This window comes from Myotis myotis, unplaced genomic scaffold (genome assembly GCF_014108235.1).
Source record: "Myotis myotis isolate mMyoMyo1 unplaced genomic scaffold, mMyoMyo1.p scaffold_m19_p_20, whole genome shotgun sequence".
NCBI lineage: Eukaryota > Metazoa > Chordata > Mammalia > Chiroptera > Vespertilionidae > Myotis > Myotis myotis.
This window is the reverse complement of record NW_023416325.1, coordinates 15,006,522-15,025,339: the sequence shown is the minus strand read 5'-3', so window position 1 is coordinate 15,025,339 and position 18,818 is coordinate 15,006,522. Positions and strand designations below refer to the sequence as shown.

Genomic DNA, 18,818 nt, shown 5'->3' with positions numbered 1-18,818 from the left:
CTGTTGCTGGAGCCTAGGTACTTTTTTTCCCTACTTCAGCTTTCTCTTAAAGGCCCAAGGATTTTGATCTTCATCAGGCTGTGTTCTTGCAGTTTACAAGATTTCTTTTCTCCAGGGACAGCTCGCCTGACCCGTGGTTACAATTTCCCTAATATGATGGCACTCTATATACACCCTAGGGGGCACGTTTTTAGGCAACATGACAACGGCTTCTCTTCCCCTGACCCCGTTTGCTTTCCAGAAGCTTCCAACCAGAAGCAGCACCACCTCCACCTCCGTCGCCACTAGTGTGCAATGTTAATGAAGCTATTTCTAGTTTAGCCTTCACACTGACTTCATTCTGCACCAGGTGTTCAAGGTCTCCCTAAAGAAAGCAGTTTGCCCTCCCCCTCGTCATGCACTCATTTCCGAGCACTGAAGGAACAGCTTATTTTTAAAGGGCTCTGCTTCTGGTGGGCAAACGGCCACCTTGGGCTTTTCCTACTTTGGGGGGCGGGTAGGTTTACTGTCCCTGGCTGGGGTGGCTCAGTTGGTTGAATGCCATCCAGCGCACATGCCTAGGTTGCAGGCTCGATCCCCAGTAGGGGTATGCAGGAGGCAGCCAATTGATGTTTCTCACTCATTGATGTTTCTCTCTCATCAATGTTTCTCTCTCCCTTCCTTTTTCTCTAAAACCAATAAGAACATTTTTTAAAAAAGGTTTACTGAACCCCTCTGAAAAGACTCTGGTTCATGCTTTTTTTTTTTTTTTGAAAAATGCCCACTTAAACCTACAGCCCAAAGGGAGCTGGAAGTTTTAGGAATGGCTTCGAACCTTGCAGGTTAAGGAGTGAGGGTTACTGGAGTGGAGGAGACTCCTTTTAGCCTCCCTCTAAGACAGAATGCTAGGGCCAGTTGGGGTGACGGCTGGGGGCTGGGGGTGGCATTGCTTATTTCATTTACCAGAGTCACCTTTTGGTTCAGCTATGTCCCCACTTGATGGCACTGCCTCTTAGGTAGGGGCCCGTGCATCTGAAATGGGCTTCCGGGAGTCTCTGGAACCCCTAAAACTTTGCAAAGTGCTGCAGCTGTGTGCATTCTTTCAGCTTTCATCAGATTCCTTTTAACCACCCCAAGGTGCTTATTTCAAACTGACCAGGCCCAGCCGTGCCCGGGTTCTCAGTGTGGCTTTAATGGGAACACCTGCTTTTGACTCTTAGCGGCCAGTATCGTTGGATTTCTGCAGCGATGGAACAGGGAAGCTTTCAGACTTCATCTGCTGCCTTTGATAACAGAAAACGGAGGTGCAAAGCCAAGCAAGCACCCTCAGCCTCTAGTCCAGAGAAACCATTCGTTCCAAAACAGTCTCCAGACGCCATGAAAACTGGCAACGGTGGAAATGCTGTAAAACACCAACTTTGCCGACAAGCTCGGGCAAAGGCGATGACCCATAAAATGGGGTTAATAATACCTACCTTGTGAAATGTCATGTAGCAGGCTTACCCAGTGGGGCGTTTGATGTCTCATTAAAACTAGCTGCTCACCTGTTTGATCTCCACCAGAAAAATCAAACAATCGCCTGCCTGCTAGAGCCGTGTTTCTCAAACTTCAGCAGCAGACCAGCCACCTGGGGATCCTGGGTAAGTGAGGCCTGGGAGTCTGCATTCCTAATCCACTTCCCAGTGCAGCTGATACTGCTGGTCTGGGGACCACACTCTGAGCAAGACACCAGGACATGCTTAAATTAGGGATGAGTAACGTAACGCTGGATACATTAGCCTTGACCTGGCATTTGATCTCATGTCGACCTAAGGAAGGAAAACAGAGGTAAGGACAGAGGTCCTAGAGGGTGCTGACTTAACGACCAACAGAAAAATCCCAAGGAGGCCGACTTTGCACCATTTTGGCTGTCTTGTTTATTTCAAGTTTACAGAGAAGCTTAAACATCTGTGGAAAAACACCAAAGGCTTATTTTTCTCTCAAGTTCATGTCTTTTTAAGTGATAAATACACAGTATTTAACTTTGTACACCTGATAAAAGGAAAATGCATAGTAGAAAGGATCAGGAATGAAACAGAAGCATCGGGCAGTAAATCAATCACAGGATAGAAAAGTCAGCAGTCCCACGAAACTCGGCCCGTAAAGCTGGAGGGAAGATGGGGACCGACGACCTTGGAACCTTTCCCTAGCACCTTAGAAATAAGTGGAGGTCATGGTTCTTCCCCCCTGGCAACGTGAAGCTCCCCTTTGGAAGATGGGCGAGAGTGACAAGTCGGACCTATGTGTCTAAATGCACAGGTATTCGCCTCCTTGGTCCAGAAAGGCTTTGAGGACAGGAGCCCTAACTCCAGGAAAGGCCAGACTAGTGGGGAGACAGCCTCTCGGGCCCCCAGTGCCGACAAGGGGCTAGATAAGGCTTTATGGGAGCCACTGGTAAGCCAGCGGAATAGAGGGGGAGCGGGGAGTGTATAACAGGGCAGAGGAAAAGATGGCAAAGTTGTGCTTCCTTCAAGGCCCAGATGCAGGCCACAGGTTGCTTACACACCAAAGTGGTCCCACAGATGAGCCAGCAACGGGAGAAACGGACGGGCAGCCTTTTGGCTCACCTGCAACGCTGCTCCTAATAGCTCCCCCTCTCCTGGTAGCTGGCTTTTGAAAAACCAATGTTTGTGCTCCAAGGGAGTGTGGTAATTAACACCTTATGGTACAGGCCTCTCTGCTTAGGCCTTTTGGGGGTGGCAGCCAGTTCCCTTCCACAGCTTTCTTTGGTGTTTCTTTGTAAAAAAAATAAAATAAAATAATAATAATAATAATAAAGTTATGAACTTGGGCCTCCCCCAACCCACCACCGAAATAGTTGGGTGCTGCCTGATGGCGGGCATTGCACATGTGAAACCCGCCCCAAGAGTGTCGTGGGGGCGATGGCATTGCCCGACGCGGCTGTGTAAACACAGGAGTTCTGCAGAAGCTCTGCACGCTGCCCGCCCTCCCCGGGACCAGCCACCCGCCAGGTCGGAGTCCACACAAACAAGCTGGGACAAACACCCAGGACCGGCTGACTTCAACCACTGCAAGGTGCTTACCGCAGCCTAACCAGGCCCCAGCTGCTCCAGGGAGGGGTGGGGCCCACACATTGAAACAGCATAGGAGGGAGGGCAGGAGGAAGTACCAGGTTACAAAAAGCAAGCAAGCAAGCAAGCAGGCGAGAGGACCCTCCATCAGATAGGTATCCTTTGCTCGGTGGGACACCAGCACTTCCTCATTCTGTACGATTGTTATAGGATCACGAGAAAAGGCTGGCTAACTGACAGTCAAGAGCTTACATTCAAGATCTACGGATGCCAAGAATGCCTGGGCTCCGAGATTCCTTGCTTCTCTCTCTGCAAAATGTCCTCATACCAAGGCTGTCCACACAGAAACAACGGAAAGCATGCAGTGTTTCCCCAGGTTCCACAAAGCACCGGCAATCTCCCAGGACAAAGTCCTCCCAGTTTTCTTAACCCTTGACCTTCACACTCGCCCACCTGCGGCTCTGGAAGAAGTCCCACTTGTACTGCAACCATACTTCTCAATATCAGATGAAGGTCAAAAAAATAAACCATTTCTTTCTGGACTTCTGACTGCGAAAGGGAAGGTCCTGTGCCAAGCCCTTGTTCCTTGGACCCTGAGGAGTGTTCTGGGTTTCTACAGCCTTCTCTCAGAGGGTGCCCTGGGGGTCTCCTAACAGAGCTTTGCTGCTACGGATGATCATTTGTGTCTCGGTTGAATGAAAGTGTTTCCTAGCCGGACCTCCGGGAACTGGATAAACTGTTTGACTAATGACAACACTCAGCTAGTATTTAAGAAGAGAACAAAACGTTCAGTGTCTAGAATTACATAGGCTATAAACAAGCTAAGCTGCTAATGGGCAAGCGCGGGTTTCATGGGTTCCAACTCCGATCACACGCCCGAAGCTGGGAACTAGATCCTGGAAGCTCTAGAATAGATGGTTTCTGACTTACTCTGGAGTTCAGTCTAGTTGGAGAAGGGGCCATTTTTGCTTGTTTGTTCACTCTCAAGCCATGTAATATCCATGGAAGTAGAGGATTTCACCCTGATGTTTTTGTAATTGAACGAGAGATTTGCTAAGAGAGGTCAGCCGCCTCCCTGTATGCATTCAAGTCCTTTAAGCAAAACTTCTCCCACCACCACCACTAATGCCCTTTAGGGTTGACAGTCCCCTCTGTGAAACAGTTCACCATCAAGCCCTTTCTGTTTTTCTGACAATTCCAGTCACAACAAAATAAAGTAAAATTAAAAAATGTTCAAGTCCTTCTTACAAATAGGTTGCATCCAAGCTCCCCGCAGCTACTGAGGGCTAGCCCTGCCTCGCTGCCTCGAGTCCACAGTTCTGGAAGGTGGTGTGCTTTTAGGTTCGGGGTTTGCATGAGAAGTCACGCCCACTCTTCTCCCTTTCAAATACAGCAACTCACTCACTCTGTGGTCTCAGGCCATGCCTTCTGAGTTTTCAGCCAGTTTTTCATGATTTTCAAACCCCACACACATTCTCTCGGTGTATCTGACGTGGTTCCTGGTTCACAACGAAGGATTTTTTGGCATAAAAACGTTTTAAAAAGCAAACTGTCCCAAAATGCATGTGGCTCTGCGTCTGCAACTCCTCACACCTGCCTGTTCAGCCAGCCAGCGGCCAAGGTCAAGGTCATGGAGTGTTTTGTGGGTTGGTGTGTATTTTTTTTTGTCCCCTTTAAAACAACAAAGGAAAACAAAACAAAAAAACAAACAACCAGAGATGACGGGCAAGGCTCTACACACGTGCTCAGTTTCCGTAGATCATGCTGCTATGGAAACGCGGGGTGCGCAGCCCTGGAGGTGAGACACCCAGCATGCGAGGTCACGGGCGTCCAGCAGCTACTCCATGGCGTCGTCTGGCCGCAGAGGATGCATGCGCGTTCGCGTTCGGTGGCCAGGGCCCAAGGCCCCCCAACTCTCCACACACCGACCGCCTTTCACAAGAGCACTTCCTCCTCCCCCGCGAGGGGCGGGTCGGGCCCCTGGAGGCTGTCTTCGCTGCCCTGCTTCCTGCTCACCAAACAGAAAACCAAGGTTAAGAGTGGGCACAGCCCGGAACCGGCACCTCCAGGTCCAAAGCTATTTACACAACCTCTTCTTCTAGATTCTCTCCCCCTTTTCTCTCGCTTAGACACGATTTTTTTTTTCTTTTCTTTTTTTTTTAACCTAGTCCCAAAGGGCAGAGCCATTTCGGCGCCTAGCCCCGAGGAGCCCAGACAAGCCCCAAAGAGCCAAGCCTACTCCCAAAGAGCCCTCTGCGCTCGCCGGGCCGAAGCTAGTCCCGGAAGGGCTAACCCTAGATCAGAAGAGTTGGGCCCAAAGAGCCGAATCTAGTCTCCAACAGCCTAGCCCAGTCCCGAAGGGCCGCAGAGACAATTTTCAAAGGAGACTTTGTATCCCCTCTGTAAACGGAAAACCAGCGTCCTGTGCCAACAATAGCAAGGAACCATAAGCACGCATGCAAACCTGTGCGCGTGACACCCAAAATCCCGGCACAGACAAGTACTGCCTGGGCCCCACTCCGCAGCCTGTTCACTGAGGGTGTTTGCTATCTGGACATCCCTCCCCTTCAGCTATAGTCTCTTGCAGGGTGAGAGCCATGACCCTTGTCTCCTGTCACCAGGTGAACTTCTTGGGGACAATTCGAACTGCCTGGGCTGGGCCTGGCATACAGCCAGCCTTCGGGAACCAGCTGTCAAAAGAAAACAGCACTGCCCCAGCAAACAGGCCTAAGGGACACCCCTGGCAGAGAGAAGGGCCCCCTCTTGGCGATGTGAGGAACCAGAGCAGACCACGCTGGCGGGAGGAAAGGTGTCTTTGTGTCCCAGAGAGCCAGATCCTGAAGCTCAGCAGCCAGAGCTGCCTGGGGTGACGGACAAGGGTGGGGTGATGGAGATGTGAGGGGAAAGCCCTCACAGAGGCCCACACCCTCTGACACCATCAGGCGCAGCTGCCCCTTCTAAGGGAAGCCGCTGCGCTTCTCACACAGGACTCGTGCCCGTTATGTGCCGCTGGCCAGAAGGGGGATGGCCCCCACACATGGGAAGGGAAAAGGTGATGCCTGAACATTCCTAGGAAGAAACCCTCTTGGATTAAAAATCACTCATTGGCTTTATGTTTCTGCCAAACCAGAGGGGTCAAGCCTCCCAGGGATCGGTCCCTCGATGGCCAAGCAGGCCCTCGGTTTCTGCCCTACTGGCCGGTCTTGCTGCAGATGGGACTTGGGACCAAGCCTCCAATGACTGACTAAGCCTTATAGGTCCAGAGTGCTGGACCTTTTGGACAACCAAAGCATCCCACCTGTGGGCTGAGGGCAAGGGCAGGTAACCCCCAGGTGTTGCTGGGATTGCAGATGAGAGAATAAAGGGGCAGTAAAGCACTTTGGGCCAATTTCAGTCTGTTGATGTCTTGCAACGTTGAGCTCATTGAGAATAAAAGACTAAAAACGACAGTCTTGCACACAGACAGGCAGGCAAACCCTAAAACTGAGGTTGAGAAGAGAAAGGCCAGCCCATTATGCTTCTGTAGGAGGGACATATGGGAACATCCGGCGGGAACTGAGGCAGCCTCGCAGGCTGGTGACACATGGCTCTGATTGCTAACGGCTGCTTTCCCTGCCCCAGAGAAGCATAAATAATCCCCTCCAAACCCTAACTGGTTTGGCTCAGTGGATAGAGCGTCGGCCTGCAGACTGAAGGATCCCAGGTTCGATTTGGGTCAAGGGCATGTATCTTGGTTGCAGGCACATCCCCAGTAGGGCGTGTGCAGGAGGCAGCTGATGGATCTTTCTCTCTCATTGATGTTTCTAACTCTCTATCCCACTCCCTTCCTCTCTGTGAAAAATCAATAAAATATATATTTTTTAAAAATCCCCAAACAAGCATTCCTCCTACATTACCATATAAGCCCCGACTTCTATGTATGGGTGGCCAATAAATTTCATCTAAGCCAGTTCCTAACAAGAGAAAGCTGACACTTGTGCAAGTTCATCGCAGCGTTACTCATTTGTGATAGCCAAACAGTGCTCATCCCCAGATGAATAGATAAATATAATGTGGTCTCTCCATACAATGGAATCTCTCTCAGCTGTATAAAGGAACGAAGCACTGACACCTACTACACCACAGATGAGCCGTGAAAACATGATGCTGAGTGCTGAAGTCAGACACAAAAGGCTACATACTGTGTGATTCCATTTACATAAACATCCAGAATAGGCAAATCCACAGAAGCTAAAAGTAGATTAGTGGTTGCTGGGGAATGGAGGAGTTGGGCGGCTACACAACTCTGTGACACGCTAAAAACCACTGGGCCCTGGCTGGGTAGCTCAGTTGGTTGGAGCACCGTCCCGATATGCCAAGGTTGTGGGTTCATTCCCTGGTCAGGGCACATACAAGGATAAACAATGAATGTGTAAATAAGAGGAACAATACATCGGTCTCTCTCTCTCTCTCTCTCTCTCTCTCTCTCTCTCTCTCTCTCTCTCAAACCATAAGTTAAAAAAATTTAAAAATAGACCAGCCAGCATGAGGTAGCCAATCAATGATTCCCTCTCATCACTGATGTTTCTATCTCTCTCTCCTTCTCCCTTCCTGTCTGAAATCAATAAAAGTATATATATATATATATATATATATATATATATATATGCACATACATACACATATGTACATATATATTTTTTAAATTAAACAGTAAAAATTAAAAACCATTGAAATATAATATACACTCTAAATGGGTGAATTGCATGGTATGTGAATTATATGTCAATAAAGTTGAATTTAAATCACAGAAATGGAGGAGGAAACCAAGATGGCAGCATAGGTAAACACCGGAGTTTGCTGCCTCGAACAACCTCTTCAAAAATACAACTAAAAGACAGAAAGGACATCATCCAGAACCACAGAAAGGCTGGCCGAGTGGAAATTCTACAACTAGAAGGAAAGAGAAAAGCATACCGAGACTTAGAGGAGGCGCAGTGAGGAAGTAAAATACTGAGGTACAGAGGCGCACGCGGAGCGGGCTGGCGGCTGAGGGCATGGTTGTCGTTTTCAATCGGGAGGAAGTCTCAGGCTCTGAGCTCCAGTTCCGGGAGAGTCTCTGGGGACCCAGACTCATACGGGAGAAGTGGGACTGTCTGGCAGAGTGGGACCATCCAGTTTGCAGCTCCGTGGAACCATAAAGGACACACTCAGGGGGCAGACTCAGTGAGCACCAAAGCCCCATTGAAGCAAGTCTTGCCCCGGAGGGGTGTCTCCAGCACAGAAGTTCTCCCACTGCAGACACAGCTGATTCTCACAGCCAATTGGCCTGGAGGTCAATTCCTCCCAGTGATACCTACAACAATCAAGGCTTAACTACAACAAGACTGTGCACAAAGCCCACAAGGGCGTGCACCAAGAGTGTCCTCCTCAGGTAATTGGGGAGGCTGAACCACTGGGCCCTAGTGGACACTTAGCACAGAAAACCACTTTATCAACACAGGGTAGCATAAAAAATGCGGAGACAAAGAAAAAGGACACAAATGACAGAAATGGAGGAAAGCAAACTACTGGATATAGAGTTCAAAACCACACTTTTAAGGTTTTTCAAGAATTTTCTAGAAACTGCCGATAAACTTAATGAGACCTACAAGAAATCTAATGAGACCCTCGAGGTTGTGATAAAGGACCAACTAGAAATTAAGCATACACTGACTGAAATAAAGAATATTATACAGACTCCCAACAGCAGACTAGAGGATCGCAAGAATCAAGTCAATGATTTGAAATAAGAAGAAGCAAAAAACATCCAACCGGAAAAGCAAAATGAAAAAAGAATCCAAAAATACGAAGATAGTGTAAGGAGCCTCTGGGACAGCTGCAAGCGTACCAACATCCGAATTATAGGGGTGCCAGAAGAAGAGAAAAAGCAAGATACTGAAAACCTATTTGAATAAATAATGACAGAAAACTTCCCCTACCTGGTGAAAGAAATAGGCTTACAAGTCCAGGAAGCGCAGAGAACCCCAAACAAAGGGAATCCAAAGAGGACCACACCAAGACACATCATCATTAAAATGCCAAGAGCAAAAGACAAAGAGAGAATCTTAAAAGCAGCAAGAGAAAGAAAGTTAGTTACCTACAAGGGAATACCCATACGACTGTCAGCTGATTTCTCAACAGAAACTTTGCAGGCCAGAAGGGAGTGGCAAGAAATATTCAAAGTGATGAATACCAAGAACCTACAACCAAGATTACTTTACCCAGCAAAGCTATCATTCAGAATTGAAGGTCAGATAAAGAGCTTCACAGATAAGAAAAAGCTAAAGGAGTTTATCACCACCAAACCAGTATTATATGAAATGCTGAAAGGTATTCTTTAAGAAGAGGAAGAAGAAAAAGGTAAAGATACAAATTATGAACAACAAATACACATCTATCAACAAGTGAATCTGAAAATCAAGTGAATAATCTGATGAACAGAATGAACTGGTGATTATAATAGAATCAGGGGCATAGAAAGGGAGTGGACTGACTATTCTTGGGGGGGAAAGGGGTGAGGGGGATGCGGGAAGAGACTGGACAAAAATCGTGCACCTATGGATGAGGACAGTGGGTGGGGAGTGAGGGAGGGGGGTGGGGTGGGAACTGGGGGGAGGGGAGTTATGGGGGGGGAAAGAGGAACAAATGTAATAATTTGAACAATAAAGATTTAATTAATAAAAAATAAATAAATAAAAAATAAATCGCAGAAATGGCTGCCTAGAGCTCCCAGCTGAGGCTGAGTTGGTGGGTCAGGCTCGGTGGGAAGAAATGCTACCCTGCCAGGCACTGGGGGTTGAGTGGCAGAAAAGGTGCAGTTTGTCATCTCAGTCTTACAGGGACCAACATCCTCACCTGTCCTAGTAGGTACTAACACTGACCCGGGTTTACGTTTGGAAGAGGGATGGCCATACCCTCCCCGGGGGCAGAGGATCTTACACAACTTGGCAGCAGGCGGGAAAGGGGACTTACTTTCTAGGTCTTAATCATCAGAGAAAGGGGGGATGCTGGAGAGGCAGCAGGCAGAGCCACAGATACAGCATGCCTGGGCGACGCAGAGCAGGGGCAGCCACGGTGCCACTGACAGGTCCTGAGCATAGGTGGGTGCCCAGCTGGGTTGTAGGACCTGAGTGAACTCATGGGCATTCCGGGTGGAGCGCCATGCACCTGCAGCCCCAGCTCACATGCACGCCTGCCGTCGGGTCCAAGCCCCTGGTGCCCTGCTTTTCAGTCCAGAGGCCCAAGGTAAGCCTGGGCGCAGCAGGAAGGCCCGTCCGCCGCCCACCAGGGTGGGGGTGCCCGTGCTCTGCAGCTGCCCCCGCCCCCAGGCCCCGGCAGAGGCTACTGTGCAGGCAGGCAGGCTTTACCTTGGACTCAGACAGGGGCTCCCATTCCCTGGTTGGTTTTTTGCTGGAATCGCCAGAGGGGAGGGAAAAGGGAAGTGAGAAGGGACAGTTGGGATCCATGGGATGCCCGTCCCCCACCCCTGGGACACTCAGACCCCAAATCCTGCTTGGCAGAGCTGTTGCCAGGGCGATTATGAGGACACTGCTCCGCCGAGACACGTAGGGCCCCTCATGGGGGACACTGGCTTGCTCACCCGGCACAGGGCTGAATGCCCCACCAAGCACGCCTGCTTCTGGGCCACAAAAGTGCTTTGTGACTGTCAAGGGCTCCCCAGTTTAAGTGAAACTCCCCTGAGAAAGGTAAAACTCCTGGGTGGGTACGCTATGAGCACAAGGAGGCCGGCTGAGCCAGGGTGGGCGAGACCACAGCCAGGCTGCTCTGGCCTCCCCACTGTGCCCGGGTCTGAGTCTTTCCAGCTGGAACCGCTCTCGGGATGGGCCCGGGCAGAGTGGGCTGCACAGGGCTACGCTGCATTTGGCCCCAGCTACCCACCCCAGGAAGGCAGGTGGACACTCACCTGAGCAGGTTTCCGGGCGCCGACAGCGAGCGTTCCTCCCGCCGGCTGCAGTCAAACGGGTTCCCGAAGGAGCGCTTTCGAATCATGGTCTTCACCAGGATCTGAAGGGGAGAAGAGGAGGCTCAGCCACCGGGAGGTGGGAGTCCAGGTAACATCCTCCCTCATGCCGACTCCCTCATCCTTCCTCCCCCAGCTCCTGAGGCTTGTGGCCTGTGGGAGACACTGGGCAGCATCTGGGATATCGCAGCCAAAGCCATCACCAATTCTGATTGGTCCACTCCCAACACCTCCCGTGGCTCCCTGGCTGCCAACAAGATAAGGTCCCAACTCCTTGGTCTGATGTTCAAGTCAGATCACAATCGAGTCTTGGCCTGCCCACCCCCCGGGACCCTGTGCTCCAGGGGAGCTGGCCTGAACCTGGTCCTGTGTCTCACCTGAGCCATCGCGGGTGTGCCCTCCTGGCTCATCGACCTGCCTCGTCTGAAAGGCCAGGCCTCTACATTCGGTGAAAGCCACCTATGACCACACCCACAAAACCCCAACTATTGCTCTCTAGGTAAAAGGAGGCTGTACTTTTTAAAAATTAAAATATAATTCCCACAGCATCAGACTCGCCATTTTATAGGGTACAATTCCATGGTTTTTAGTAGATTCGTATCGGCACTCTGTAATTTCAGAACATGTCCATCACCCCACAAAGAAACCCTGTCCCCATTAGCAGTCACTCCCCACACCCCCGGCCTCCCGGGCCCTGGCACACACCAATCTGCTATCTCTGAACGTGTCTCTTCTGGACATTTCATGTAAAAGGAACAACACAGCATGTGACCTTTTGTGTATGGTTTCTTTCACTTGGCATGTTTTTGAGGTTTATATTATGCTGTATCAGTATTCCATTCCTTTGCATGGATATAAATTTTATTAATTCATCGATTGGTGGACATTTCGGCTGTTTCTCCTTTTGGCCTATTATGAATAATGCTGCTATGAACACGTGTCCAAGTTTTTGTGTGGACATGTTTTCCACACAAAATATTTTCATTTCTCTTGGGTGTATACCCAGGAATGAAATTCTTGGATCACATGGTAACTATGTTTAATGTTTTGAGGAACTGCCAGACTGTTTTCTACAGTGACTGTGCCATTGTATATCCCCACCAGCAACATGCAAGGATGCCATTGTCTCAGGGGATGGCGTTTTAGGCAAAGAGACACGCCTGCCCAAGGGTTAAGCACGAAGAAAAGATCCGCAAAGTCCATTCTCCGCATGGGATCTTTCCAAGGCCCACCCTGATCATGCTGCTCCCGATTCAAATCCTGCAGGTGCTTCCCACACCTCTCAGCGCACAGCCGATCCTCCCAGGGGGCCTTCTCAACCCATCACCTGGCCCATGTCCCCCCTTCGGGACACACCTCGAGGCCCCTCAGTTACACTGTACATCTATTTGTTGACTGTGTGTCCCTACAGGATGGCAGGTGCCCTGTCGGTTTTATTCATCATGGTCCCCCTGCTCCCAGCACAGGCCTGAGAAACCACTCAAGTGCTTCCTGAACAGTCAGGGACTAGTTCAGACTCAGGGGCAGACACCTTCTCCCAAGAACATCCCAAGCCTGGAACAGAATCACCCACGGTGGGCGCCGGGATCTGACGCCAGCCACCTGCCCCGCTATGGGCACAGGACGTGGGTGCAGTGGGTGGATGAGAAAGAGTGAGTGGGTGTGGGTGAGTTTTTAACAGTGAAGGCCATGCAGAGGCTCCAGGTGGGGGAGGAGGAGGAGGATGTGAATGGGGCTCAGGATTTGGAAGAAGCAGAGAGAAAGTGTGTGAGGAGGCAGGGGGGAGAGGTGCAAAGCTGGAGAGAAGGAGCCAGCATTTGGGCTCCTACAGGGGCAGCCACTCGAGGCCCCTCCCGGAGCCCAGGGCCCTGCCTGTCTACCGGGGCTGGTGCTGGACAAACGCAGCCCACGGCTTTGGAGGTGGCCATGGCGGGTGGCCAGCTGGACTCTGTCACAGGACTGCTGCCTGGATCCAGGTCCCTGAGGGTCCTGGTCTCCCACCTGGAGCCAGGCACCCTGATGGGTAGGGGATTGGCAAGTGGGTGACTCCCAGAGTCTCCGGGGTTAAGCCTGAGGGACTCCACATTCTGGCTCCTTCTTCCTGGGTTAGGATGCAAGTGTGAGGCCATAAAAGGGGCTGGTGACTCGGGATCAAAGCCCCACCCTCCTGAGTTGGGAAGGATTTTCTGCGGCGTGTGAAGTGGCAGCCCCTCTGCTAGCCCGGGAGCTGTGCACATGGCAGACGTGAGATGAGCTAAGCCGTTCGCTCTGGAGACTGGAGATGCACCGGGTGAGAATCCCGTCTCACAAGACCTCGGCTCCAGCTCCATCCCTGGCACCCGCCTGGTCCTTCTGTTCCCGCCATGCTCTGAAAGCAGGAATTCCGGGAGGGGCAGTGGGATCCTGGGAGAGGGGCTACCCCTCTACGGTACATGGGGACTTGGCTGCAGATAGAACAGAGGCCAGAAGATACGGGCACCTGGCCTGATGTGCGCCCAAGGCCCGAGGCTGGTGGCAGTGGGTCTGGGGCAGAGCCAGCCACCCCCTGACCTTCAGGCCCAGCGTCTGCTCCTCAGACGCCTGCCTGCGTCTCAGCTGGTCTTGGCAGGGTCCACCTCCGGCCCCAGTGGCTCCGTCCCTGCTCTCGGTCAATGGTTCATCCGCCTTACCACGGTCGCCAGGCTGGGAATGTGTTTGACTGAATTCTCGACCTCCTCTTCGGTCACCTCGACCAGCGTGCAGTTCTCGTCCTCCGATGGCAACGGCTCCGCCCCATGCCTCGTGACCCAGGGGTGCAGCTTCAACGAATGACAGGAGGGGTGAGGGCTGGCTCCCAGAGGCAGGACAGCGGAGCCAGGGAAGGGATGCACGAGGGGAGAGGCAGTGGCCGGAGGCCAGACATGCAAGAAAGCGGATAAGCCAAGCAGAGGGTTGCAGGGAGCAAGATGGTGGGAAACGTGGAAGAGACGAGGGACAGAGAATGGGAGGGAGCTACGAGGTGGGATGTGCACGGACCGGATTCTCCATCTGGCCCCAGGTCTTGGCAGAAGTGATTACAATTTGGCATCTGCCACCTGCCGTTGCCTGAGGAGCACCCATCACTCCTCAGCATCTCTTCCTGATGCCTGGAAAGCTCAGCTCAGAGCAGGCAGCATCATCCCCATTTTACAGAAGGGCAAACAGAGGCTCGCGGAGGCACAATGACCACAGATCAGCTGGAAGGGCACAATACGGAGAGGACCCAGGCAGGGGTCTGGCCCCCCACCACACACCCCTAGGGTCTCAGCCCTCATCGGTAACTTTTGGGGCTTCCCCCTCTTCAAATGCTAGTTAGCTAGGTGGGTAGGAGTTCCCGAAGCAAATTTGTAGATTTCCTAACGAGCCAGATGTGTGCGTGTGGCATTGGCTGGGTGTTGGGTGTAAGTGTGTGTGTGTGTGGCGGGGGGTGGGGGGGAGGGGGGATGTCTCTCCTAACAGTGCTTTCTGGAACAGGGTGGAATTCAGCAGGCCAAGGTGGAGAGTGGGGTCAAACTGTTCACTAACTTCCTCCCACTCTCACTACAATTTCTCACAAAAGGATGGGCAAAGTCAAGGCAAGGGCCCAGGCCTTTGGCAGCCAGGGTGTGCAGCACAAAGAGGCCCCGGTCGGTCGGGTCCAGGGAGGGTGGATGCCATCAGCCGAAGCCAATCGGAGTGCTAGCTGCTCAGCTGGCAGCAGATTCCACTTACACAATCACAGCAACACAAGCCCCAGATCCTCCTCCTGCCCCCGCCTCCTGCGCATGGGAGGGCAGCGGTGCCAAGGAGGGCATGACGCTGTGGATGTGGGGCGAGGGGCCTGGCCAAGGCGGGGTCGAGCCAAACAATTCCAAGCAGCGGACGACGCAGGCCAAGCCGCTGGCACGCACTCCACAGGGCAGCAGTGGCCCCCAGGTACCTTGATCTCTGGCACCATGATCCTCGACTCGGGATTCTTATCCAACATGCGGGTGATGAGGTCCTTCAAGTCCTCAGCTATGTCGGGCCTGCGGGCGAGAGACACGTCAGAAGCTTGAGAGTCAGATACGCAGGACCACTCAGGGCTCAGAGCAGGAAGTGACTCAGGACAGCCGGGCGATACTCACTGGTCTGGAAATTCCAGGGCTTGACTCTTGATCTTACTGTGTAAACACATGATCCGCTCGTCCATGAACGGGCACTGCGAAGAGAGGTCAGAGCGGCCGTCAATGGCTGGCACACCTGTCCTTGTAAAGGCCGCCCTGTGCTGGCCACTCCACATGGGTCACAACAGAGAAATAAGTAGCCCAGTGGCCTGATCTAGGAAAGGACAGTTCCCCACACACTCTTCTTCACCCACCTACTAGGTGAACAATAATAATTCCAAGAACAATTCAGAAGTCGTCACAGTAACAGCAGAGATTGGCAAGGGCTTAGTCGGGGCCAGGCTTTGTACTGAAGTTTCTCAAGACCAACGTTTCATTGGCTGTTCCCTCTGCCTGGAATGTTCTCCCCACCAACACTGGCCTGGCTTGTTTTCTCCCATCATTCTGGTGTCGAATCCAAGTGCACCTTCTCAGGGAGGCCTTCCTGAGCTCCTGTCTGAAGCAGACAGGCCACACCCAGCCCTGGCCTTCTCATCATCGCGCCTCTCCCCGGCGTTTTATTACGTGTGTGTGTGTTTGTTGTCGAACTCCTGCACTGGAACATCAGCTCCAGGAGGCCTGGCGTGTTCGCCTGTCTTGCTCACTGCTGTCTCCCCACTGCCCAGGAACACCCCTGGCACAGAATAGGCTCAATAAACACGTGTTGAATGAATACTTGAATGATTTCTGTCGATCCTCTCAGTAGCCATAAGGAATGGTAGGTATTATTCTCATTTGACAGGAGAGAAAAATAGAAACTCAGTGAGGTGCCATGTCCTGCCTGGCAAGGACAAAGCTGGGATTTGAGCCTTGACTGGGCTGATCCCGCAGCCTGTTCATGCACCACCTGCCGGGGGACAAATCCACGCTCTCTCCCAGCAGAGGGAGGGCCTGACCCGGAAGGAGCCCGGGAAAAAGCAACCTTTATGTGAGTGCTTAGAAGGCTGGGAAAAGTCTCAGGAAGTGACCTGGTCCACTCCTGTCCTAGGAAAATGTGTCCATTAAGAGCACTAACCTGAGAGAGCAGTTTGGATTACACAGGTGTATATTTGACAAGCTCATTCAATAGTACACGTAAGATGTGTACATCTCACTGTATGTCAATTTTACCAAAAAACAAACAAAAAAAGGGGAGGGGGTCCGGGGGGAGGAGCACTAATAAATAGTGAGCTCTACCTAATGATTGCACCCTGAAACATTTACAAGTGCAGAGATGTTGCTAACTCTGAAATATGTAAAAAAATAAGACAGGCTGAGGATGGATAGACAGGTGATACAGTAGCAAGATTCTTTATGGTAGAATCCAGGTGGCGGCTGCATGGGTGTTTACTGTACAATTCTTTCAACTTTTTTATGTAACTGAAACTTTCTGATCAAATGTTGGGGTTAGGGAAGGAGATTACAAACCCCTTTATGTCCTCACAGGGCCAGTTTCTTAAGTTTTCCTCAACAGGAACACAAACTCACGAAGCGGGAAAATCCATGCTTTTACGGCTCACATAATCAATCTGAACTTCAGAGTTAAAAATAGAAGCCCCTAGCCCTGGCTGGTGTGGCTCAGTTGGTTGGGCGTTGTCCTGTGCACCAAAAGGTTGCCAGTCTGGTTGCCAGTTTGATTCCGTCAAGGCATGTGCTTAGGTTGCAGGCCTGATCCCTGGTCAGGGTGTGTCAGGAGGCAGCTGGTCAATGTTCCTCTCTCACATTGATGTTTCTCTCTCCCCCCTCTCCTTTCCTTTCTCTCTAAAAATCAATAAAAACGTATTTTTTAAAAATAGAAGCCCCTAAATATCAATACTATAAAAAAAAAAAGAGCAAAATAAAAAAAGAAAGAAAAGAAAAAACAGTATTCCCTAAATTAAAAATGCCAAATGGACTTTAACTTCCACTCCAATTCTATGCCTACAACAAACAGCTTCTAGGAACACTGTTGAGAACATCAAAGCAGTAGCGGGCTCGGGAGAAAAAGTGCAGTCACTGATCAGTGGGGAGAGTACAGCAATGCTGTCCTTGCCCTAAATCCATCAATTATTTACAACCTCTAAGCGCCTCTGCCAATCCTTCTGTTTTAGAAGCTCATGTGTTCACAGATATGACTATCATATACTAGATCATGTACATTTGGGAAGGCATCCTTTTTCATATTCAGATCTAACTGTGGAAATAAAAACCAGCCACACTCAGGAGGCAGGACACCCCCACCCTGTTACCTGGCCAAACACAAAGCAGTAGAGTGTCACACCCATGGCCCACACATCCAAGGCCTGCAAGAAAAAAGGAGCTTCGTGTGAGGGGACCACGGTGGTCAAGGGCACCTACCACTCTGCCTGTCCAGCCTCAACTCCTCCAGCTTTCCTTCGGGGAACCACCTCTCCTGGACTCAGTCCCTGGAGGTGAGGTGGGGCCGATCCTGCCCCCAGCCTCTGGGCAGGCACATGACCCAGGACTGACCAATGAGAGCACCACTTCCCCCAGCCAGTGACTGGGTCAAGGATGGGCACATGACCCAGGACTGACCAATGAGAGCACCACTTCCCCCAGCCAGTGACTGGGTCAAGGATGGGCACATGACCCAGGACTGACCAATGAGAGCACCACTTCCCCCAGCCAGTGACTGGGTCAAGGATGGGCACATGACCCAGGACTGACCAATGAGAGCACCACTTCCCTCAGCCAGTGACTGGGTCAAGGATGGGCACATGACCCAGGACTGACCAATGAGAGCACCACTTCCCTCAGCCAGTGACTGGGTCAAGGATGGGCACATGACCCAGGACTGACCAATGAGAGCACCACTTCCCTCAGCCAGTGACTGGGTCAAGGATGGGCACATGACCCAGGACTGACCAATGAGAGCACCACTTCCCTCAGCCAGTGACTGGGTCAAGGATGGGCACATGACCCATGCTGGGCCAATCAGAGCCAATCCCAGGATTTTTGCTCGAGCTCTTCAGAAGACCAACAGTCTTTCTACTGAGGTTGGTAAAGGGATAGCAAGTAGCCTGGAGCTGCTGGTGGCCAACCAACCTGGAGGGGGACGGGGGGGGGGGGGGGGGGGGGCGGGGGGGGAACCAATTCCAGAAAACAGACCTAAGATGGAGAGATGGATCCCGATTTGAATCTCTGCATCTAACCACCTCCCGAAGCCGAATGCACCCCGCTCATCTACGTGATTTAACAGATTCACTGTTTCAGCCACAATGAGTTGGATTTCTTGCCACTTATAACTGAGAGGACCCGAATAAGGCAGAACTCAGCATCTCCGGCAGGTCCAAACCTACCTTCCCAGAGAAGATTTTCCGGGTCTCGGAGAGGGACTCGGGTGCCATGAAGGCAGGTGTGCCCACAGTGTTAGAGAGGAGCGCATCGCTGCCCTTGAACTCGTTGCTCACGCCGAAGTCCGCAATCTTAATGTGCCCATCTTCTCCGACCAAGAGGTTGGAAGGTTTGATGTCCCGGTGGATGATCTTCTGGTAGTGTACTGAAAGCGGGTAGACACCAGATGGGAGAGAGGGTGCAAGAAAACCACATGAGGAGTTCCACGTGGCCCACACAGCCCAGAGATGGAGACAGGCTGGACCCTCTGCTCTCCCACAGCTCCATCCCCTCCTACCCTCCCTCTCTCAC

General features: G+C 51.5%; 1 protein-coding gene across 4 annotated transcripts in view; it reads right to left on the bottom strand.

Annotated features, from left to right (window-relative positions):
* Window positions 1–1,871: 1,871 nt before the first annotated feature.
* The window catches only part of CAMKK2 (calcium/calmodulin dependent protein kinase kinase 2), a 46,395-nt gene continuing 29,448 nt past the window's right edge, over window positions 1,872–18,818 (bottom strand). The window contains exons 11-18 of one of the 4 annotated variants that reach the window (XM_036353601.1): window positions 18,473–18,672; window positions 17,402–17,455; window positions 15,177–15,250; window positions 14,990–15,077; window positions 13,722–13,850; window positions 10,996–11,096; window positions 10,439–10,481; window positions 1,872–5,058 (exon numbers count right to left, since the gene is read on the bottom strand). In XM_036353601.1, the coding sequence (XP_036209494.1) occupies window positions 4,888–5,058; window positions 10,439–10,481; window positions 10,996–11,096; window positions 13,722–13,850; window positions 14,990–15,077; window positions 15,177–15,250; window positions 17,402–17,455; window positions 18,473–18,672 (860 nt within the window). In that variant the 3' untranslated portion in view covers window positions 1,872–4,887. The remainder of the gene's footprint in view (window positions 5,059–10,438; window positions 10,482–10,995; window positions 11,097–13,721; window positions 13,851–14,989; window positions 15,078–15,176; window positions 15,251–17,401; window positions 17,456–18,472; window positions 18,673–18,818) is intronic. The other 3 variants (XM_036353602.1, XM_036353603.1, XM_036353604.1) reach the window with 3 other exon arrangements.